General features: G+C 53.0%; 10 protein-coding genes across 10 annotated transcripts; 6 read left to right on the top strand and 4 right to left on the bottom strand.

Annotated features, from left to right (window-relative positions):
- Positions 1 to 280: 280 nt before the first annotated feature.
- On the bottom strand, positions 281 to 1,255 carry Z520_06309 (uncharacterized protein; the record flags this gene model as incomplete). The annotated part of the gene is made up of 3 exons (XM_016776810.1): positions 281 to 523; positions 583 to 1,083; positions 1,139 to 1,255. 3 exons carry the CDS (start codon positions 1,253 to 1,255, stop codon positions 281 to 283), a joined length of 861 nt encoding a protein of 286 aa, XP_016632352.1.
- Positions 1,256 to 3,365: 2,110 nt separating this feature from the next.
- Z520_06308 (uncharacterized protein) lies at positions 3,366 to 3,890 on the top strand (the record flags this gene model as incomplete). The annotated part of the gene is made up of 1 exon (XM_016776809.1): positions 3,366 to 3,890. One exon carries the CDS (start codon positions 3,366 to 3,368, stop codon positions 3,888 to 3,890), a length of 525 nt encoding a protein of 174 aa, XP_016632351.1.
- A 258-nt stretch (positions 3,891 to 4,148) lies between these two features.
- On the top strand, positions 4,149 to 6,968 carry Z520_06307 (uncharacterized protein; the record flags this gene model as incomplete). The annotated part of the gene is made up of 1 exon (XM_016776808.1): positions 4,149 to 6,968. One exon carries the CDS (start codon positions 4,149 to 4,151, stop codon positions 6,966 to 6,968), a length of 2,820 nt encoding a protein of 939 aa, XP_016632350.1.
- Positions 6,969 to 7,660: 692 nt separating this feature from the next.
- Z520_06306 (uncharacterized protein) lies at positions 7,661 to 9,464 on the top strand (the record flags this gene model as incomplete). Its single annotated transcript, XM_016776807.1, has 7 exons — positions 7,661 to 7,696; positions 7,868 to 8,186; positions 8,242 to 8,315; positions 8,366 to 8,450; positions 8,501 to 8,707; positions 8,763 to 8,975; positions 9,076 to 9,464. 7 exons carry the CDS (start codon positions 7,661 to 7,663, stop codon positions 9,462 to 9,464), a joined length of 1,323 nt encoding a protein of 440 aa, XP_016632349.1.
- A 1,075-nt stretch (positions 9,465 to 10,539) lies between these two features.
- Positions 10,540 to 12,160, top strand: Z520_06305 (uncharacterized protein; the record flags this gene model as incomplete). Its single annotated transcript, XM_016776806.1, has 3 exons — positions 10,540 to 11,042; positions 11,098 to 11,872; positions 11,945 to 12,160. 3 exons carry the CDS (start codon positions 10,540 to 10,542, stop codon positions 12,158 to 12,160), a joined length of 1,494 nt encoding a protein of 497 aa, XP_016632348.1.
- An 854-nt stretch (positions 12,161 to 13,014) lies between these two features.
- On the bottom strand, positions 13,015 to 13,635 carry Z520_06304 (40S ribosomal protein S23; the record flags this gene model as incomplete). Its single annotated transcript, XM_016776805.1, has 2 exons — positions 13,015 to 13,193; positions 13,374 to 13,635. The coding sequence occupies 2 exons, from the start codon at positions 13,633 to 13,635 to the stop codon at positions 13,015 to 13,017; spliced, it is 441 nt and encodes a 146-aa protein (XP_016632347.1).
- A 577-nt stretch (positions 13,636 to 14,212) lies between these two features.
- Positions 14,213 to 15,238, top strand: Z520_06303 (uncharacterized protein; the record flags this gene model as incomplete). The annotated part of the gene is made up of 1 exon (XM_016776804.1): positions 14,213 to 15,238. The coding sequence occupies one exon, from the start codon at positions 14,213 to 14,215 to the stop codon at positions 15,236 to 15,238; it is 1,026 nt and encodes a 341-aa protein (XP_016632346.1).
- A 975-nt stretch (positions 15,239 to 16,213) lies between these two features.
- On the bottom strand, positions 16,214 to 17,993 carry Z520_06302 (uncharacterized protein; the record flags this gene model as incomplete). The annotated part of the gene is made up of 2 exons (XM_016776803.1): positions 16,214 to 17,893; positions 17,952 to 17,993. The coding sequence occupies 2 exons, from the start codon at positions 17,991 to 17,993 to the stop codon at positions 16,214 to 16,216; spliced, it is 1,722 nt and encodes a 573-aa protein (XP_016632345.1).
- A 651-nt stretch (positions 17,994 to 18,644) lies between these two features.
- On the top strand, positions 18,645 to 19,458 carry Z520_06301 (uncharacterized protein; the record flags this gene model as incomplete). Its single annotated transcript, XM_016776802.1, has 3 exons — positions 18,645 to 18,674; positions 18,738 to 19,246; positions 19,308 to 19,458. 3 exons carry the CDS (start codon positions 18,645 to 18,647, stop codon positions 19,456 to 19,458), a joined length of 690 nt encoding a protein of 229 aa, XP_016632344.1.
- A 498-nt stretch (positions 19,459 to 19,956) lies between these two features.
- Positions 19,957 to 22,326, bottom strand: Z520_06300 (uncharacterized protein; the record flags this gene model as incomplete). The annotated part of the gene is made up of 1 exon (XM_016776801.1): positions 19,957 to 22,326. The coding sequence occupies one exon, from the start codon at positions 22,324 to 22,326 to the stop codon at positions 19,957 to 19,959; it is 2,370 nt and encodes a 789-aa protein (XP_016632343.1).
- Between the last annotated feature and the right edge of the window lie 410 nt (positions 22,327 to 22,736).

Below are 22,736 nucleotides of genomic sequence, written 5' to 3'. Positions count from 1 at the left end.
CTTCATTACGTCACATCACATTCGCTGCCACCACTACTAGGTACTATCCATCCTGCCGCAGAAGAAGAAAATGGGGGTAGCTTTGTGCAAGATTCTGAATAGCAATTGCTACCCAACCTTTGGCTATTATCCAAGTCTGGTGCTGGTGGTTGTCCCGACGCCTAGTACGCCTCTGTACAATATGCAGGTCGTGCGCCGTGATGGCTCGCTCTCTTATCTACATAAAATCCTCAAAACGCCGTCAGGCATATGCATCAGCCCCATCACTCACAGTACTGTATCAGTAACCATCTTTCCCGCCATATCTCTTGGCCCTGTTGGGTCGACCCACACAGCATTGTACAAGAGACACAAACGACGCCAGCAGCATGACTGCCGTGGCCGCCCAGGTCATCGCAAGGAATTTCCCGCCTTTGCTTGAAGCTATGCCGATCTGATCTGTGTACTTGTTGATTCGGTTGGTGGCAATGACCATCACGGCCGTTGCTACGGCCGAGGCGACGCCGAGAGTGACAAAGGCAAGCTGCAAAGACCATGATTAATACAAGTTGGTTTTCGTCACCAGGAGAGGAGAGGACTTACCACATCCACCAGCCAGTTGAAGAACGCTGACAATCGGCCATTGGTGAATATACCGGCGGCGGCAGTGAACATGGCAACACCTGACAAGACGATGCCGATGATATAGAAGATCACCATGATACGGCTGACCACTTTGATGGTGTGTTCCGCATTTGTTATGTCGCTTGGCCAGTGGATGTCGTCCAAGGTGATTCCGTCCGGCAGAAGATCCTGAACAATCTTCGTGGGCTGGAAGTGGAAGCCCAAGGTCGACTTCGAGCAATGAGTTACATTGTGTTTGGCATGGTGCACAGTGGAGTTTGGCGAATAATCGCCCTGGCAGTAGTCTGTGGCATGGACATTGAAGAAATCGGGGAGGCCCAGGAGTGAAGCAATGTCGGTCGTTGCATCGCCAATTATGTCGTTGATATCCTGCTGAATGGTGCTGCTCAAGCCCGAGAGCAACCCGCTGTCGCTACTAGAGGTAAATAGACTCCCGTGACCGAGCCGGGAGATGTTGAGCTATGTCGAGTCAATATATGATGCACCTATATATTCTGCGAGGAGATGTGCTTACTGTCAGTATTTCGGTATCCTGGAGGAATGTCCGCTTATCACCAGCAAGGAGACTGAGGATAGAAAGAATGAAAGCCGTGATAGCACATGCCAGTGTGAGAAGGGAAGACAACCGCATCTTGGAAAGGAGATCTTGTGGGATAGGATGGTTCTGTGCAGAAGAACGAATGGATTTCCAGAAATGAACGACTTTTGAGGCCCTGCAGCAGAAATACAAATATGGAGCACAGGTTGGATGTGGTGAGTTGAGCAAGTGACAGGTCAGGGCAGTGCTGATGGGCCCCGTTAAATGTAGGACGACCTGTGCCGTCGTTTGCTCTCAGCCTCGACTTGCGTCAAACAAGAGGCCATGACCGCAGTCTCTGATCGGTGTGGTCAGAATCTGGCTGGGGTGGTGAGGAAAACAGGGCATCCGTCCAGCGAGACATGGAGCTTTGATTCCACAATGGCAAAGAATTAGCGGGTTGAGTGCAGGTCTCGGAGCCCAGCGAAAGCCAGGCAACCCCAAGGGCCCCTAGAGTGGATCGGGCATCCCCAGCCTCTGGCCTACTAGCCGCTTCCCAGGGCCATTCTTTGGGCACCACGGGCGCCAGTTAGGCCCCTAAGCCTGGGATGTGGGCCTCCGATTGGCGGCCTCAGCCACCCTGAGATCGTCGCCCACCAAGCACTTGGCTAACGTCATGCATGGCCACGTCGTTTTGAAACGCCGCGTCCTGTGGCCTTTTCTTCTTGGGCGGCATCTGCGTAATCCAGCCACAGTCGTTGTCTTGAAGCGACACGCATCAGGCTAACCTGCTACAAGAAGGGGTAGGCGGCTCTCACAGAGTGCCGTTGGTCCAGCATTCGCTGGTTCAGCATTCACAGGTTGCCAATGCTGCCTGGCCTACTTCATTCCTCCATCTGCTGCCAAAAGCCATTGGAGGTGCCACTCCGTCTTACGAGGCGCAAGGGCGCAACCCGTACAGATCTTACGCGTCGTTGCCGAAGGATCTTCTCCCAAACTAGAAACAGGAACCAAAGACGCTGAAGTCACGTGGACTCGATATATTATGGCGAAACACCCTGCATTGGGGCTGAGGAACATTTATGCATGACCGCGTGTCGCATCGCATCGCGAGACATGTGCAGAAAGCCACATTGATGATATGCGTCTCATGCCAGTTGCTTTTCCATGGGTTCAGCTGCATCTCCCCTCTTTACCATTGCGCAGGCTTTCCGGTATGTGATTGAGGGTGGAACCAAATCCGAGACATGAATACGATGCTGATTTTTCCGAGGACAGAGGGTCGACTTTCTGGCCAACGGCCTGTGCAAGCGCCCTCTGGTACACTCCACCACAAGACAGCAACCACCTCTCTTCACAGTTGACTCGTAGCTATCTTGCGACTTGGTGATCCTCGGACGCTTCCCGAATATATTGTTCGCTGCAATCTGAGTAGAGGCACTGCTCGGGACAGCTTCACCTCTACCGGTCTGCCGAAGTGAGGGAGGGCGTAACATCTCATTGACACAAGTCCATAGTCAAGTCTTGATTTCCGGAAGTACGTCAAATACGCAGCGGATGGCACGTTGCAGCGGATCGGTTTCACTCAGATAGTCCAGACTCTGGTTGTAAATCCTGAGTCTCTTGTCGTAGTTCTTTGATGGCGGTCTCAAAATCACTTAGCATTCGCCTCCTTGTGAACCAGTCTGAGGCCTCAACTCACTGCTAAAGCCTCTGGATTGACCCCGTTCTCGATGAGGGAAACACAAAGCGACAGCTGTGTCCGATCCAGTTGTGTGTTCTGCCATTGTTGTGAGAGAGACGCACAAAAGGGATTATCATCACTTACAAGGAGAATTGATATCTCTTCGAGGATATCAACAACTTCTCGAGCCTTTTCCCGTTTATCGGTGGTTGCAGGCATATCGTCTACTGCACGCAAAATGACAATACTCCTGATATGAGAGCCGAGATCTCAGCAATCAAAGTCGTGGTGGGAAGCAGTGAGCAAATCGAGGTGTTTGTTCGAAACGCGTCGTTGTTCCGAGTCTAGGTGAAAAACGCGCTGCTTCAGCCATGGGAAACTTCCCAGCCAAGACCCACAGACCTCAACCGCTGGCAGTCTTGGTCACTTTCAACTTAACTTCTCTGTCCTGCTTTGATTTGTGCTTGCGATACAGGATGGCGGCTGCTGCCATCACTGCAACTTCATGCTGTGGCAGGCACTGAAATCTCTTGCCTGATCATGCCCTGCAAGGCAGAAACAAGTCAATGTGGCGATGCCTCGTGTCAAAGTCGTCCCCTCTTCCACAACATCCGGCAACTGCCTCGCTCTACTATCCCGCGCATTCTACATGAAATGAGGAGTCTGGAACGCAAGGTATTTGCTCCACGTGAAGTGTTCCCTTTGGACGATAGAGTCCTTCAGCAGCGCAATATGGAAATTGTTGTCGGACTTTTAGATCAAGCGGGATGGCCGCCGGTTGTCGCCTATGCTGTTGCAGTGAAATGGAACCATCGGCTTCTTCTCCACAAGATTTGCGTATCCCCAGCTGCAAGAAGCCAGGGTATAGGTAGCTTGTTGATGCAAAAGGTCATCGAGGATGCGAAATGCTGGTCCTGTCGGGCAATCGATCTCTGGGTCGACGAAGCAAATCAAGTCGCCAGGAGCCTCTACTCTAAATGTGGCTTTGTCGTGCAGGAAACCGTCAACGACTACTATTCCCCCGGTAAGAATGGAGTCAAAATGGTCCGAGTTTTGCAGCCTTGACGTGGGAGCTTCTGGGATTCGAGGGTTTTCACATTCTGTGCGCAGATTTATCCCTTGCAGACACCATCAATTTCTCTCGGGAGTCGACCAACCCCTCGGGAACATCATTAAAATGCTTGCGACCGCGTTACCTCGCGCAAACCGCGTCTGCAACCGCGACAGGGAAATCTTCTCTGCAAATGCTCTTCGACAAGACTCCGCCAAAGCCTCGAGTTGCCCCATTGCAGAATGAGTTCGACCTTCCAGTTGATCACTTGAATGTATCTCACAGAAATCCGCAAGCCTTTGTTGGCGGCTTCGCTCAGTGTGATACTCAGTCTCGCCGCAGCCGCACCGGAGCTTGCTTTTCCGCTCAATTCGCAAGTTCCGCCTGTTGCATACGTGTCACAGCCGTACAACTTTGCATTCTCCGCCGATACTTTCACCTCAAACGCTCCCGAGATCACTTACACAATAGCACACGGTCCAAAGTGGCTTGATCTAGACAGTGCCTCCCGCCAGTTCCGAGGGATCCCAAATCAGAGCGACATAGGCACCACGATCTTTCAATTGGTCGCTTCAGACTTGACGGGACAGTCATCGACGAACGTCACATTTATTGTGCTCGAATCTTCGACTTTGACGCTCAATGCACCTGTATTGCCTCAACTAGAGCAGAGTGGCCTCGTTTCCCCGCCGAATTCGTTACTGGCGCATCCACAGCAGTCTTTTCATCTAGTCTTCGAAAAGCAAATCTTCGATGGCGCTACGCTTGAGACAAGATACTACGCAGTTTCGGCCGATAATACCCCTCTGCCTCCGTGGGTGCAGTTCGATGAATCTCGGCTTGAGATCTCGGGCACAACTCCTGCCTTGGTGTCCCCCTTGGCCGAATCCCAGACGTACTCCTTAAGACTTATTGCTTCAAATGTGCCTGGATTTGCAGAATCGGCGGTTGATTTTCAGATTGTTATTAGCCGCAGGATCCTGGCATTTTCGCCCGCCTCTCAAGATATTCAGATCTCCAGTGGTGATCACTTCCAAACTTTGCCACTCCGGCCCCTGATCACTCTGGACGGGGGCCCTGTTACGGACGATCAGATTGTCAGTATAGATGCGACTGTTCCAGCATGGGTCAAGCTAGACAGAAAACAACTGTCTTTGAGTGGTACCGCTGTTGATACTGCCAACACTACTATCACTATTACTGTCATGGATATTTATCATGATATTGCCAATGCTACCATCTTTCTCGAAAATACTGGGGCTTCGAATGTTTCTCTTGGGATCATAGGCGTTGTCAACGTTACAGCGGGGGAATGCTTCTCGTACAATTCGATCAACCCTACCTCCTCGCCTTGGGTCCGAGCTGTGGCGGCCCTGGGCAGTGCCGCAGCCTGGCTTGGTTTTAACAATCAGACCTGGGTTCTGTCAGGTTCAGTGCCCCCAGATCTATCTCCTCAGACACTCAATATATCTATCACATTTGCCAATTCATCGACTGTTGCGACAGGAGAGGTGATTTTACAAGTGCTTCGGAAACCCATTGCTACCGCAATGACACCAACGCATACCACGGAGCTACCAACAAGTTCCAAGGCTAGTGGCACGAGCAAAGCATCTGAGCGAGCAATGAGTTCTCCCAATGGTAACACATCGAACAGCCATGTACTGCATATTGTATTGGCCTGTGTATTTTCTGTTGTTGGAGCATTGCTTGCGGTTTGCCTGACTCTGTGTTGTCTGAGGAGGAGAAGGAAGGGCAAAGAAACCAATAATGCCTCATTCGAAGAAGGTTCCGCACTTGCTGATGGGCGTGCGTACGAGCCGCCTAATCAATCTGCACAAGCTGCGGAAACGGCTGGCCGTCCACCCTATGCTCAAGATATCGTCCCTTCTGACTCGTTGAGAATGACGCCTGCATGGTCTCACGATTCTTTGAAGAGCTCTAGGAAGAGATTGTCGGGCACAGGACGTCCACATCCCCTTTCGCAGCATCGCACTTCACAGATTCTCACTCCTGGCAGCCTTTTCGCTGCCCAACTGGAAGCTGCTCAAGGATTTGACAGAGCGAGAGACACGGCATATGAGCCTTTGCCTTTGCCTGCCAACCCGAGGCTGTCGCTCCCGGGACTTCCAGCATTCCCGAGTAGATTATCAGAAGCAGGCTTGCAGAGTCAACTGGAGGATTCAACTACCAATACCCATGCAAGTCCGGTGTCACACGTGGTCGGCTTGCCGGACAGGAGGAGCGGCGCTGGACATGGAGCCGGCATCCTTATTACTCCTGATTCTGGTCTGGACCAGTCGTCCTGGCGGAATACCTGGGCATCCAATCCATCGAGTGATCGCAGGAGGACCACCCTGGTATTAGATTCATTCCCTGCGCCCCCTGTGACTGGAGCGACCACCGCTAGAGCTGGGTCTCAGACTAAGAAATCAGGTCCATGTCTACGAGTTGTCCCGGAAGATAGCAGTCAGCCTCTATCCTTTGAGGAGCAGCGTCAGAAATGGCATACGGAACGTGCACGAGCCCGGTTAGAAGGCTCTGCAAGGTTTTCAAATGCAGGCTCGGCACGGATGATGGCCTCACCGCAAACCAAATGGCCTAGAAACACGGCAGCGCTCGCGGACCGAGGCCCACCAACATCACCACCGACGGCTGGAGCTTCTCGCGAGCATCCATGGTCAAGGTGGTCTGGCCTTGAGCTCGGGGCTCGGGAGCCTGCACGAATGGGTAGTCTTGTGCCTTCTTACCCAGGAAATACACCCATGTTGCGGACGCAGGTCAGTATCGCCGGCAGTGGGCAGTTCGACTCAGTCACTTCCTCAGACAGCTACCTGGAGGACGAAAATTCTGCCATTGAAGAAACAAGAGCAGAAGGGAAACAGTGGCCGGCTAGCAACAGCTCGCAATCTTTACCACGTTTACCGTTTAACCCCGTTCCGCCTTCGCGAGACAATATGAGGAACGGTGAGTTCAGCACGGATGCGAAGCAGCAAGCGTGGTCAGTGAATGGGCGGCGACGTATTAGTGTTGAAGAGGGTGGACTGAAGCGATCCCAAGCCAGCCGAAGGGGAAGTTTCCGCTTCATATAATTGTCGAAGTCGATACGTCTAGTTAGAGCAAGCCACATGCATGGATCTCTTGAGCAGCACCATGTACTGCCATGGGTAGTTTGTAGTGACCAAAGAGTTCATAGGCTAGTAAGGCTGAGGGCGTATGTACCGAGTTACGCTGTTACCACCGAGCCCACCACGTTGTAAATACAGGGCTTGGCATCCCGACACGGGGCTGTGAGGGCGCAGGCGGCCTCCTCGCTTTCCTTACTAAGGGACTTCGGTTGCAGTGGGTGGGTTTTTGGAATCTATCGTCATTTACTCGCCCTGGCACCAAACCGGCACCAAACTGGCACCGAACCTGGGTGGCAGCCACAAAGCATCACTCACCTGCAACTCCCTGCGAGAGACTCGCCTGCCCACCTTTCAGACTCGGATTATTCTATTCTGTTAAAGTGACATCTCTGACTTCTGCACGCGACACCTTGCTTCTCGGCAGCCAGAAAGAGCCTTGACCCGGCTGCGTTGCTGTCTGTATCCATCCTTCGGTGCATCATTCAGACGTTGCATATTTCCCTCAGGTTGCAGAGCCTGCGCCCTCTTCCCGTTCTAGTCCTCCTCCGCTGCCTTTTCGACCTGCCACAACCGCCCGCCAGCTTATGACATCGCGTGCAAGGAGTACATGAGCACCGTCGCCTCCAATTCCAATCACAAGTTGAAGAAATACAAGCATGGGTCAGACTCTGTCAGAGCCCGTGGTCGAAAAGGTACGCCCAGATAATGATGCGTTCTTGCCCCCCTCCCCCATGCTTTTCAGCAGAAACACTTGCGCCTGCGTGTGATTCAGAGCCGGAAGACCGCCAGGCCCGCTTCTTGTTTGCAGTTTCATCTCTGTCGTCAGAGTCATGAACACAGTAGCTAACGCAAATACTTGACAGATATCCGATAGCGGCGCAGATGACTGTGTTTACTATGGCCTCTCAGCAATGCAAGGATGGCGTATAAGTATGGAAGACGCACACGCCGCAGTACTCGACCTACAACCCGACGAAAATGGCAAACCTAAACAATCAGCCCCTCCAGATAAACGGTTATCGTATTTTGGTGTCTACGACGGGCATGGTGGGGAAAAAGTCGCACAGTTCGCTGGGGAGAACATCCACAAGATTGTCGCAAAACAAGACGCATTCTCCAAAGGAGACATTGAACAAGCCTTGAAGGATGGCTTTCTCGCCACCGACCGTGCAATCCTCAATGGTATGAACGGCACCAAGGCGAACTCTATAGTTTCTGGTACTAAGGCAACGTGCAGATGCTCGCTACGAAGACGAGGTGTCCGGATGTACCGCATCCGTTGGCATCATATCAAAGGACAAAATATGGGTGGTGCGTACAGCAATGTTCACATCCTTTTATGCACTGACTCACCTTTCTAGGCCAATGCTGGAGACTCTCGCACTGTCCTCGGTGTCAAAGGGAGAGCAAAGCCCCTGTCCTTTGACCACAAACCCCAGAACGAAGGTACGCCACTTGATTGTATTGCCGTTGACACAAGCTAACCAGAAGGCTAGGCGAGAAAGCCCGTATAAGTGCCGCCGGAGGCTTTGTGGACTTTGGTCGAGTCAATGGCAATCTTGCCCTGTCACGTGCCATAGGCGACTTTGAATTCAAGAAGAGCGCCGACCTCTCCCCCGAGCAGCAGATTGTCACAGCCTTTCCCGATGTGATCACGCATGAAATCTCGTCCGACGACGAGTTCTTAGTGATTGCCTGCGACGGTAAGTCTCTCCCTCGAGCCCTTTGCCCCGTTTGGCGTGGCTTATGATGGACCAGGTATATGGGATTGTCAATCTTCGCAAGCCGTGATCGAGTTTGTGCGGAGAGGTATTGCTGCCAAACAAGAGCTACAGCTCATTTGCGAGAATATGATGGACAACTGCCTTGCGTCAAACAGTGAGACCGGAGGTGTTGGCTGTGACAATATGACGATGATTGTGATCGGTCTGTTGAACGGGAAAAGCAAAGAGGAGTGGTATGAGATGATCAGTAAGCGAGTGGCAGACGGTGATGGACCATGTGCGCCACCAGAGTACGGCAAGTCCAACCCTAATTTCCTTGAGGCCAAGTCTTGTCTAACAATATGCAGCTGAATTCCGTGGACCAGGTGTCCGACACCAGTTTGATCATGACAGCCCGGACGAGTACGAGCTTGATTTAGACCACCGGCCTCGAGGGTTTGCGGGTCGGAGTGGGAGGATTATTCTGCTTGGGGATGGAACAGAGGTCCTGACAGATTCAGACGATACGGAAATGTTCGATCAAAGTGAAGAAGACAAAGATGCGGCGAACCAGGTCAAGAAAGGCACCCCAGACACATCAGATATCGAGTCTGCGCGAAGTGAACGCGAAGGCACTCCGGCTCCCCAATCGGCAGGTGATGAATCGAAAGCATCAAGTCACCAGGATGCCTCGCACAGCAAAGACGCCGAGAACACAGGAACGGCAGACGAAACGACGCAGAAGGCTGCTGCCTGAAGGCAAAGGATGAGCGAGACCAGACAGGCAGATCTAGTTTCTTCCCGACGCAAGATACCCCTGCCGTCAGCGCATTGACGAAGAGTCCTAGCATGCATGATACTGGTTTAGACCTACATGGAAGAGCGTGCAGAAGGACTTTCTCCCTGCGGCCCTGTTCTCATACCATCGCGCGACGAGGCAGTGAGCACGACGGTAGACTGATGCCATTTTCTGTACCTGTTATCTATATACATCGCGTGGGAAGGGGCCTACGTGGAGTACTTTTGAGCGCTGCATCGGCAACCACCAGTTATTCCTCGACCGACGTCTTTCTTAGGGGGTGTGTGCGGCGTTCGCGTGTCTAGATCAAAACAACTTCTGGTGGCAGCGATTGACCGAAGAGACTCTGCTCCTAATGCCCTCTTACACTTCCCTGCGTCTCACATTTCTAGATTGATATGCGTCTCGGTAAGTTCGCAACCTATGCAATTTGTGGTGTAGGATCATAATATCCCATCCACTGGCGCACCTGCGCCCAGCTCGCCAATTGAGTGACAGCCGCCAGCTGGTGCCACCCAGTTCCAGTGTGCGATGGGATGACGTTTGACCAGCAGCTGCTTCCTCTTTAGTATGAACGGGCATGACTGGTGGACGGATAGGAGACGTTCGCGAGGCACATGCCCGCTCTCCTCTTTGGCTTCTGGTGCCACCTCTGACGGCATTGCCAACAACCGGTTTTCCTTCTTTTCCCCAGTGCATTTTGGATTTGCCCATGCCGAGTTGCTGGGGGGGCGAAGGTCTTCCACCGTATGGAGCACCGTGCCAGGAGGGTCCTTTCCCGTGGCCAAATCTTGATGTGGCTGTGATAAATCCTGACCATCACGAAACTTGAACTCCAACGCCCCCTCCCTCTCGCTTCTCACGATCCCCGAAATTTGTTGCTCACTGTGGATCTTGGCAGCTTCCTGCTGGAAACTTTGTCTCTTCGTTCCTCTTCGCTTCCCAGCGACTTGACTCCTGCTCTTTTCTTACCTGACATGGGACTACATGTACCAACTTGATCGTGGCTGGAGATCCTGAACCTCTTCCCGACATGTCGTCGCCATCATCCACGTCATCCGCGAAGCGAAAAAGGACGGCCGTCCCAACGGACCTCCAGCAACCCTCGTCGCGCGACGCTTCAGGTGAAGAGCTGGCCGATTCGCCCTCGCACAATCTACGGAACCGCAAACATGCCCCTAGTAACTCTATCGACAGCACGGTGCCGCCTAGCAAGCGAGCTCGCACCCGGTCCAACGCCAAACCTGTCGAGCCAAATGGAACGGTTGAAAAAGCCGTTGCCAATGAGGAAGACCCCGGCGAGCCTTCAAGCACTACTGTGGACAGCCAAGAGATCGAGGAAACAGCCAGGAAAAGGAAAGGAACCGTCACAAGTTCCATGAAGAAAGCAATCGTCAAGGACGACCGGGACACAATGGAGGATGTACCAAAAGCAGGCTCGAGGGATCCTGTCGGGGGGTACAAGACCAATCCACCACCGACGGGTAGGCCTGTCAGAGTCTACGCCGATGGAGTCTTTGATCTCTTCCACCTTGGGTAGGCCACCCCGTCCATCGCTTTATAGATGGGAAAGTGCTAATCTCCTGTCAAGGCATATGCGCCAGCTTGAACAAGCTAAGACTGCATTCCCAAATACCTATTTAATAGTCGGGGTTACGGGAGACGCCGAGACACACAAGCGCAAAGGTCTGACCGTGCTCACTGGTGCAGAAAGAGCAGAGACGCTTCGCCATTGCCGATGGGTTGATGAAGTCATCCCTAACTGCCCCTGGATCGTGACGCCAGAGTTCCTGGAAAAGCATCAGATTGATTACGTGGCCCACGACGACGAACCCTATGGCGCCGACGAAGGCGATGATATCTATGCACCTATCAAAAAGGAGGGCAAGTTCCTCGTCACACAGCGAACCGAGGGAGTCTCGACAACCGGGATCATTACAAAGATTGTCCGAGACTATGAAAAGTATATCGTTCGCCAGCTCAAGAGAGGGACAAGCCGGCAGGAGCTGAACATAAGCTGGCTCAAGAAGAACGAGCTTGATCTCAAGAGACACATGCAGGAACTGAGAGATAGCGTCAAATCAAACTGGGTCACTGCCGGCGGAGAGATCTCCCGCGACTTGCGGTCATTCTGGACGAATGCCAGTTCGAGACCCGCGAGTCCGGCTCCATTTAATAGACAATTGAGCGAAGGAGGTCTCAAGAGTCCCCTCCTCAGCGGTGGAATGACTGCTGTCGAGCAATTGAAGCAATTAGAAACGGCCATCAACCCAGAGAAGCGAAGTGACTCCCCTGGTAGGCTCAGTAGGAGCGAGGACTTTGCCGCGGGATACAGCCTGGGGTTGATTGGAGGCGTGAAATCATGGGTAAGCACAGAAAACCCTTGGTCTGGATATATTAACTTTGAATCCATTGCTGACGAGGGTAATTCTGAACAGATGATGCGAGGGAAACGGTCACTGCGCGACAGCCAGGCACCCAGCCCGGAAGGGAGCGAAGATGATGAAGCTAGAAGCCCCATCAGCAATGACGGAGAAACCGACATATTCGGACTGAAGACGCCTCCGCTGGGTTTGATTCGGGGGAGAAAGGGCAAGAACGCTAAGGGCGACACTGAAGAGCCCAAGCGAGAGGCCATGGATGTGATGCATTGACTTGAGGGATCGATGGAATCACTTTTCGTTTTCGAGGTCCATGTGGGTTGCCGCGGCCTCTTCTATTTTCCCTTTTCGACAAACATCCTTTCTATGCAATATTCTTATTGCCTGGTAAGCGGAAGGGCTGTAGGAGCGGGATGTGAAGAGAGCAAGGGCAAAATATGGCGTTCATTCGTTAGAGGCTAAACACATCCGTGGGCGGCCAAGGACCTGAGTGAGGATACCCCACGAAAAGTACATTTTTACTTTTGAGAAATACACATAGCAATCTTTAATTCTTGTTCGAGATTGTGCATTGGCAAGGGGTAGTCCAGACTTTCATAAACGGTGCTTTCCGTGTTTTTGTCTGATGTGACCGGTTCGGTCTTGAATTTTGACCCAGGATCGTTCTATCAAGAGAGCCTCAAGAAGTCCTATCATACCGAGTACAAACTCCACTCCCCCATACGAACGAGGAGCAGCTGGAAGATAGCTCCTCGAGTCACAAGTGGCGACCTCTTTGCAACTATGCTGGATTCTCAACTCCCCCTTTGCCGACATTGTGCAAGCTTCTTGGACCCAAGGCGAGGCAGGGACAGGAAATCGGTGTTTTTGTTTGCTTTTTTTCTTCTTTCAATGGGCGTTTCTCCTTTTCAAGTCATCAGGTTTTGTGCCTGAGGATATTTTTGGGTCCCCGTTCCCGTTCCTTTGGGCCTCACACCAAGCATAGCACAGCAATAGATATGTTGTGTTGTGTCGTTGTCTTCTCTCTCTCTCTCTCTCATCATCTGCCCACCAAAGCCAAGCCATCCCACTTGCTTCTCACATTCCTGTGACTTCCCCTTTTTTATGGAGAGTATGATCACCCGCGTTTACGATCGGGGCTTCTCCTTCTTCTCCTTCCACAAGGCGCTCAGACCCACGCCGGACACCTTGACGACCTTGAACCGCACACCGGGGATATCACCCTTGGCCTTGCCCTTGCGACCGAACCCAGCCAAGAGGACCTCGTCGTTCTCATCCACGAAGTTGAGACAGCCATCGTTGGGAACTGCGGGTTGAGCATAAGATTGGTTAGTAAAATGTCATGTACTTTTCTCCATTTCATCTCTCCCCCCTTCCAGTTTATGAGTTGGGTTTTCTCTTCCTATTCCTTTTTCCTTTCTTCTTTCCTTGCCCCATTCCTCTACTTCTTTCTTGTGCAAGGATTTGTGGGTAGAGAAAAACGTACCGAAAGCGGTGACCTTCTTCCCGTTCTTGATCAACTGCACCCTCACGCATTTCCGAATGGCCGAGTTGGGCTGCTTTGCCTCGACGCCGACTTTTTCCAGCACGATCCCTTTGGCGTGCGAGGATCCACCGAAAGGCGAGGACTTGTAGGCGGTTCCGAGGAGACGCTTCTTGTAGTGCAGGTCGGCCCAGCGACCTTCCTTGCGGGCGGCGACGAGTTTGCGCGCGGCGTTGAGACCGCGGGGTTTGCCTCTGTTTGTCATTTCTAGAAGTGAAGAAATGTGTTAGTTGAGTATTGGAGGGGAAAAAGCCTCTTGTCGAAAAGCAACGTGTGAAAATGAAAAACCGCAGATAGATGCTCAATGAGCCCTAAACTTGAGGTGTGTGCGGGCTTTCAAAGGGTTATTGAAGGAGATGTCTTTTGTGTGTGGTGAATATTTTCTCAACGGAAGGAGACGAACGGGAAAGGTGGAGGATCTGTACGTACTGGGCGACTGTGACAAGCAGATGGATTGATAAAACTCTTGAGGTTGGAGCGGTGCTGAGATCGTGGGATCAAGCGACGGCGATATTGACCAAGCCACCAGAATTCGAGAAAGTTTGGTGCGCTTCGCCAAGACTTAAAAGCGGTGAGAAGTGGCAGAAATTCTTGTACGGTGGAGCATTTGGCGTGGAACCGGCCCAATCCACTTGACCCCCGACCTCAGCCTTGTTACGTCTACCCATGGTGCAACCTGGTCTTCTATACAAGACTCGACTGATTGCTTAATGTCCACCGAGATATAGTCTCTGCAGAAGTGGCGAGGGCACAGCTCTCTGCCAAATACCGCTTAAGAAGTCATGGCGTCATCCGCTGCGAGAAAACCGGGACAACTTGAAGTGCCCAACGCAGCGCCCGGTGTTGAACGACCCAAGCTCAGCACCACCACTACTCGAACGACCGCGCACCGTCTCCCTCCTCCAGCGCTATTCCAGGGTCCTCCCTCCAAAAATGCATCGCACATTTCCCTTGTCATCCCTAATGACCGTCCTGCCGCCGAAGCTGAAGGAGGGTCCCAACATGGAGGCGGACAGCGCAAGATCATCCGCCCTTCTCGCGTCCCTCCCGCCTCATCCTTTTCCGGCACGTCTCCAGCTCAGCTACGTCACCCTTCCGCGGGAGCAGACGGGGATGATCAGCGCGCCGAGCAGCTCTGGGCCGAAATGCAGAAGACGCTTGCGGACGTAGAGATCTCGGCCATGAACACCTCCCACGTGTTTGGATCGTCTCATTTGCGAGCATTGGAAGAGTTACGGACCGCACAACTGTCCTTGGCCAAGACATGGGCCAAGATTGAGGCGGATGAATCGTTGGACCACGACTTCGACATCGTCTCGCAGAACGAGACGGACCTGGGCGCCACATTGGAGAGCAAGACCTCCGCAACGCCATCATCCGCTCAACAACGACCAGCAAAGGGCACAGCAGGGGCCCCGGGGACCGGCACGACGGCCTCGCCGGCGACAGCCAAGGATGCTGGTTCTCCTTCAGATGGCAAGCCCAGCGCATTCACGAATGACAAGAACCTCGAAGAAGAAACAGAGCGGGACATTCAGCTCGCCAGGCAACGACGCGAGGCCAATGATCGGTACTTTTCGCAGGTCAACAAGGGGGTGTTGGACGTGGTGAGCAAACTGGACGAGGTCGCGGGCGCCATGAGACGGGTGGAAAGGGAGAGCAGAGAGATTTGGGACGAGTCGAGCGAGGATTCGGACGACGCCGACGAGACCGGTGGTAGTGACACCGAGGGCGAAGCCACGGACCGGACTGGCATGACGGATAGTCCTGTGCCTGTGAGAAAGGACGGCACCCAGGATGGCTCCTGAAAAACCCGGCCCATGTAACTCCAATTTGTACCGAACTGAGGTCCGGTCTCGGTCGAGGATTATCAATTCGCCCCGAGGCTTTTTTGACCAGTGCTCGAGGGACAGGCGATATTCGCTTTCCCTCTCCTGAGCCGTCTTGAGGGCAAGGTCACGGTCCCGATTCCTGCCAAAAGGACAATGAAGATGTCCCCCAAAAAGGGAACACGAAGCAAAATCACACACGGCGAACAGCACCAGAGAGACTCAAACGCCCCTCCCAACATGGAACTCCTCGGCCAACGCTCTGCATTCTAACGAGAACCGCATATACAGCGCTTGATATGACCCGCGCGGTCACTCATATACAACAATGACGTTGACAGGGTAACGGCGTGCAGGCATACCTGGGGAGGCATCAGGCTCTACTGTGCTTCACACTTTCATCACGATTCTAAGATCATTGCAAGGATCAAGTCCTCAGCGTTTGCCCAAAGGGGCAGGGCCACTGGGCAAGAGGACGCCACCGTCACAGATTCAGTGTCGGCCTTCCTTTGAAAAATGTCCGTAGTATGGAAAATCGCAGACCACCCCGGCCCTTGACTATTTTTCTATCTTCCAGGAGGGTCAAGAGAAACGCCGGATCGCGCACTATTACATAGCCGGCATTCTGGACGCCACTGGCCCCGGCTGTTGAAGGGGTCGAATTCACCTCGCCCCAGAAAGATTGTCTGCACTTTTACAAAGGCAGGCCAAAGGTCCTATGGCAAGATCCACAATCAAGAAAGAGATACTTTTGGTCTGTATCTCCCGGTTCTATACGGCCGTCAATAGAGGATATGAACGCAATATTCAGATTCCGTCGACCTCGAAGCATCCATATATGAAAAGAATGTATCACATTTGTTCTGCTTGTTCTGTAGTTCCGCTTCTTGTGTCCAGCCAGATGCCCTTGTGCTCAACCCCTGCTATTCAGGGACCACCTAAACGGATACCTGGTCAAGGTCCATTTTCTGCTTTGTCTTTGGTGCCACTGTGATCATATCGACTACGAACAGGCTGTCGTCCAATTTGATCGCCGTCGCTACCAGCATTTTCCGGGCCTCTATCGTCGACAAATCGAACGGATGTACTCCGGTGACGAGTGTGAGGACGAGACTGAGTCGTTTCGCGCCTAGCAGTTCCTGGGGCACTGCTTCGCCTTCGATGGACATCCTTTGCCCCTTGAAACGATTTATTTTGATCGTTCGTAGGAACGACTGACGGCTCCGAGTCGTGAGCACTTCCCGTTGAAATAGCGTGCGAGGATGCCGAGTCGCCTCTTTGACGTGTCTTGAAGTTTTGGGTCAGGAACGGAGATGGTGTTCGAGGCAGAGATGCGAGGTAATCGTCCTGGCGCTCCTGGTCGTCCAACTCTGCCCAGATACCCTCTGTATCAGTATCAGGCGGTGCATAAACTGCAAGCGTAGGCGGGCGAGCGCGGCTAACATTGAGGGGCTCCTGCTCGTCGGCCGATCGTCTTGAATCAGCCGTGTAGCTCCTCTTCCGTCCAGCTGGTAGTAACGGAGCTCTTTCGTCCACGGGTGACCGCAAAATTCCCATTCCTGGTGTCAGCGGAGTTCGTGGGGAAGGCGACTGGTAAGGCGCTTCTGCGGGTGTCGTATCATCCAATCTCCAAGACAATGCCAGGACTCCAGAAAGAAGTATAACAGTACCCAATGCCACCAGCCCCGCATGAAGAGAGCTCAACCTCGATCCTTGTTGGAAATAAATCAGGCCGTCTAGAATTGCAATAATGTTGTAAATGCAAAACACGAAGGGGTATAATACGCTAGTACTGCATAGCCGAAGACCAAGGTGCAAGTAATATAACTGCGTCAAGGCAAAGAAGAGTAGCGCGACCAGGATGAGCCATGACTGAAATCGGTCGAACTGGTTTTTGTGGTCGACAATGGTCCGGACAAGGAGCTCCACTGCGGATTTGGCCACGAGAAGAGAATGCGCAGACAGAATGCCAGAGATCAGAGCATAGGACAAGCCTCGAGCTAGCCGCAGACGACTGACACGTAGTTTCAGCGGTTGAGGTAGTTGAGCGGTGAAAGACCGAGAGAGGCGAGCGCGGTCAGTACTGATTGATCCTTCTCGGGGTCTTTCGCTCTTTGGCAGACTTTCAACGATCCGCTTATGAGACGACCACATCTTTAAGACATGAGCGAACAAGATGGTGGCCACGACCACCAGCATTGTACCAACCATCCAGATGATGAAGTTGCGCTTGCCGAGAAGAACGAGCAATTGATGCAGATTATGCGCCGGCTCGCCAATGGCGCCAAATGTGGCTATCAAGCCTGCACCCGAACATGTAAGGATTGTGCCCACGAAAGAGAAATGGGTGAATGGTTCGCCCAGCAAAAGAGTGGCAAACGCGGTATTGAAGACGAGCCCCGACGCCTGGAGCGTGGAGAGCACAGGCAAGGGCAACGTGGTGATCTGTATAGTGCTGCCCACCAAGTTGGACACGATGAACATCAACATGCCTAACTGCCATCGCCGCCTCTTATAAGGGGGGATCCGCGGCTCGGAATGATCTTTCGCATCCTCGATGAGGTGCGACTTTCGCTGGAGGGTCAGACCCAGGCTTTGGACAGAGGTGGATATGAGGCCGACGAGAATGCCAATCTACCCTTGGAGGTTAGCCAGGACATTTTGAGAGAGAGGAAGGAACGGAGGGACGCACAGCAATGGTGCCCTGAGGCGAGATGTCACCGAGTTGACCCATGGCGGTCAAGCGAAGCAGGAAATGTGCAGAAGCGCATTCGTGAGGGCAACTCAACTGAGCCGCTCATCTTGGGCTTCTGTGCATGAAGTTCGAGGGAATGTGATTCAGCAGGTGGGGATAGTCATGACTGTAGGGGTGGCCGTCGTGGTGAAGTAAGGACGTAGTATGTGAGTTGTTGAGGTGGAAGCGAGGAGAGAAGGGTTGCTTGTCTGCGCCTCTCCTGGCCGAGTTGCTGAGGATGAAGTCACCGATTCGCTCCTTCGCAGCGATCGCTTGGCCTAGTGATGCGGGAGCTGTCGCCGTCCACACCAAAAGCTCACACCCTCCACCAGCGATTTGGGAGCTACCTGCTGCTGCTGATACAGCCTTGCATTGTCCTGCTAGAACAGAAACATTCCGTGTTGATTTAGGTCGATTTCAATCCTCTCGACGGAGCTCTCACCCACGGCAAATTGTTGACCCGAGCTCAATTGCCGCAACGCCAGCTTCTGGGATACACGCAGTTTCCCTCCATCCCATACTCCCCAGCGATAGATACGGACTGCACTTGGTTGCGAAGACAACAGCCAACACCAGCTCTGTGTCTGGAAGCGGGCCCCTTCCTCTCTACTTCTAACCTCCACAAGTTTTCTACCTGAATCAACCGCCATCATGTCGTCCCACGCGCTCTCGGACGACCAGGTATGCCCATTGCTTGAGCCCTCCTCGGTTTACCCCTCCACAGCTACTAACAAAGTCTCCCAGGTCGCCGCCGAGCTCAAAAAGATGACGGCCTTCATCCGCCAAGAAGCCCTCGAAAAGGCCCGTGAAATCCAACTGAAGGCCGACGAAGAATTCGCTATCGAGAAGTCCAAGTTAGTCCGCGAGGAGATCGCCGCGATTGACAGTCAATACGAGAAGAAGTTCAAACAGGCGTCCATGTCCCAGCAGATCACCCGCTCCACCATGGCCAACAAGACGAGAATAAAGGTCCTCTCGGCCCGGCAGGAGCTGCTGGACAAGTTGTTCGAGGAAGCGAGGAACAAGTTGGCGAGCACGGGAGCCAAGAGCAAGAATTACGACGAAGTGCTGAAGGGGTTGATCCTGGAGGGCATGTATCTGCTCTGCGAAAAGAAAGTCACCTTAAGATGTCGGAAGGCGGATAAAGACAAAGTGCAGAGTGCTGCGAAGAAGGCCGAGGCCGAGTACAAGGACAAGATGGGCAGTGAGGTCCAGGCTGTGGTGGACGAGAAGGAATGGTTGCCAGAAGAATCGTACGTTCTCTCTTTGGCCAGAGAGGAGATGATCCGTTCTTGCTAATGTTCCGTGTTACAGGGCTGGCGGTGTCTTCATCATTGCTGGTGGCGGCAAGATCGAATTGAACAACACTCTGGAAGAGAGACTGCACATGCTTGAAACCGAAGCCCTCCCCAGCATCAGAGCGACTCTGTTCGGCGAAAACGAAAACAGGAAATTCCATGACTAAAACGGTGGACTTGGTTGCAAAGGGGAAAAGATCGAGTCCTAAGGCGGGATCTCTCCGTCGTCAGAAGGTGCCCTGTGGCATGTTATCAGTGCGTTTTACTTGCGGCCTTTGCTGAAAGAGGCAGACAGTCGTGATTAGATTGCGTCGGAGGCGAGAGCAGCACCACGCACAGTAGACAAGGGGGGGTATTACTATGGTCGGGACCGGTGTGCGAATGCAATGCGAGCGTATTGAAGATTTCTGTACAAAGTCATTCTTATTTCCACAAATCGTCTCGCGAGGTGCACATCATTCAAACTCCGATAATGGGGGAGGCATCAATCGTTAAACCCATTCTCCATCTATGAGTGATCCATGAGTGATCCATATCCATGCACACTGGCGCCTTGCTGAACAACATGATCCTACAGCCGAGTCTCCAGACACCGTTCCCTGTTTCCGGAGCACTAACAACGCACTGAAATAAATGCATGAATCTCACCCGAAAAGGCTGAATTTCTAGTCTTCCAGCCCCAGCTGCTTGCGGATCGACTTTTCCGTCTCTGAAGGCTCCGAGGACGTCAGCGGAGAAGTGGGACGAAGGGATTTGTCGGCTTTGCTGGGAGAGGCCACCTCGCCGCCGTGCTCTTGCAGGGTGTCGCCGTCTACCTTCGGAGCTTCGGCCGGTGGTTCAGCTCCCTTCTCCCGTTCCCCTTCCCGCTCCCGTAGTTTCTCTTTCGTCTTCTCCAGAAACCGGCTCATAAAGTTCTTGCCTCTCTCCTCGCCCTTGAGTTCCTCAGCATCCCTCAGCTTCCCAGCCTTCCCATCAAAGATATGTCTCTTGGGCCTCAGCTCTGTCCTAACACTGTACAATAATCGCCAGTACAGTGCCTGTAGAACGTCCTTGCATTCCGTGCGAGTCATGTGCGAGGCGCCCGTGTCGACAATGGCCACGAACGTCGCTTTGACGGCATCTGCGAGGCGGTCGACAGATTTGTTGAAAGACTGTTCATCCGCGCGCGTGGAGAATGAGGCTGGACGACCGCCGTCGGAGATGGCGATGTCAAGGATATGAGTGCGAGCGTGGAGGGCAGTGTAGTCCATTGTGCTCCCACCCTTTCGGCGCTGGGTGTCGAAGTCAGGAGATTTCGATACGTGCTCAGCCAGGGCATGGAGTGAAATCCTGGGGGTGTCGGATGCATTGTCTGTGATGGCATCGCCTCCAAAGAGAAAAGCTTGCGCGAGGAGGATGCGTATCCGCAATGCGGTAGGCGAAGAAGGTAGAATATGAGACAGTAATTGTGCTTGCAAAGTGGCATCTTTCAAACGCTGGCCGATGTCAACTAGGATTCGATCTGCAACATGAGAACGCATTTCCAGCTCGGGGAGTGATAGAAGCCTTTCTAGGATCGCGTCAATCCTCGAAGAAATCCGTCCGTTGCTGGTCAGCTCGCCATCGATAGCAAGTCGACAGATTATGGAAGTCAGCTTGCTCAAAGCCAAAAAGTCCATGTCCGCACAGATGTGCTGGAAAAGATCCAAGACTGCAAGAAGGTATTTCGGATCACGGCGCTCGGGCTTTTTCAGGAGTCGATGCCTGGGCTTTATCTCAACAGAATCCTGAAGACTGGTGGAATCGGCTCCTAGTCTCTGAAAGACGGTCTGGACGTCCTGTGCCTGGATATTGGTCCTTGTCCAGGAGGAGCTCGCACTTTGCAAGCATCGAATATATTCTTGTCTGACGTCGTCCTGTTGCTCAAGGACGACGTTCTCAAAGGTCCAATTCAATGCCTTGTCCGAAATCAGGCCTCTGGCCGCGAGGTCAGCCACATAGCCTGATACATAGGCTCTTGACCTGGATTCGTCATCGTCATCTTGCCATAGATGCTCTGGGATTTCAGCTTCGGGGAAGGGGTGTCTAGAGGGATTTTCATCATGCCAGTCATTCAGTCCGTTGACTCCGAAGAACAAGAAGACGGGGTCAGATGACAGAGCTTCTGTGCGGTCAACAGCGTCCATTAATCTCGCGACTTTAGATTGACCGTCCTCCTCCGTGGTCGCAACGGCGGCTAGAAGGGTCTTGTCGAGCGCCGTGGCACTGTCTGCCCCTGCTGCTTTGGTTGCTGCGTCGACGTCTGTCCATGCCTCCTTGACTTTGCTCTCCACTTCTTCGTCATCAAAGTGACTCACCATCAAAGTGCTGATGTCGAACTTGTGCGCCTTTACTTTCGCATCCAGTGCCTGTAGTTTGTGTTTGCCCACCAACGGGACTGACTTGCCCAATGTGAACATATTCACCAACCTCACGCGCTCAACCTCAGCTTTGGCGTCCTCCTCCGGACTGGACGACTGTGAAGTATTGTGGCCGCCTTGTCTCCTTCCAAACAAATCCTCAAGTGACTCCAGCGAATCTTTGTCATCATCCTCGTCAGAGTCAAGGACCTCGATCACTTTGCCGTCCTTGACGACAGCGTGCGTGGAACTGGGTAGGTCTGAAAAGGAAAAGGAGAAGCCACCGGCCTTGCCCTTCGGAGTGTCATCTCGAATATCTGCGCCAAACTGGGGCGCCCGTTTGTACGTTGAAGGAGGCTCTATCGGACCTTTTGAGTGGGAAGCTCGGCTGCGAATGGACAATGAGGTTCGCGACCCCAGCGCAGACTTTGGTGATAGATAGGAGGAGGGAGGCGTCTTTGGGGCATTGCGATTGAGCGTCCTCCCTCCTGCCTTTGGCGTCGTCGTTTGGGGATCACCCTTGTGCGAATGCTCTACCCCCGTTGTCTCTTCCAGTGAGGGAGAAGGCCTTTTGGCGGGGACTGTGCTCTTGACGTAAGGCTTGAAGAATTCATGGATGGGTCTCGTGGTGCGCTGCTTCGACGGCGCAGCAGACATGGGAGCGACTACAGTGACATATCAGGGATCTGGATGAGATATCAGCAAAGAGATGCGACAAGTCAGGGACAGAGACCCTGTTGAGGTTGCACTCAAGGTCGCTGGAGAGGCGAAGGGCACCAGTACGGCCAGGCAACGCGCTGTAACCGCCCGCGGATTCACGCGTTGCAGCAACTTTTAAGCAGTTAGCGGGGTCCCGGAGCCTAGGAGCCTAGCCACCCGTCGGGATTGCCGCCTAAAGAGAGTTGACTTTGGGGGTAATCCAGGCCCCCAAAGCTTATTCACTATCACGTTGCTTCAGCCATCCATGTTCCTCGTTCCTCGTTAGGCTGAAGAGGGGCAGGAGCAAATGCTGTATAAATCAAGATGTCCTAGGGCGAAACGGTCGACATTTGACGCGATGTAAATTT

Source organism: Fonsecaea multimorphosa (genome assembly GCF_000836435.1).
Source record: "Fonsecaea multimorphosa CBS 102226 unplaced genomic scaffold supercont1.11, whole genome shotgun sequence".
Classification (NCBI taxonomy): Eukaryota; Fungi; Ascomycota; class Eurotiomycetes; order Chaetothyriales; family Herpotrichiellaceae; genus Fonsecaea; species Fonsecaea multimorphosa.
The sequence above is the reverse complement of the archived record's forward strand: the minus strand, read 5'-3'. Positions and strand labels throughout refer to the sequence as shown.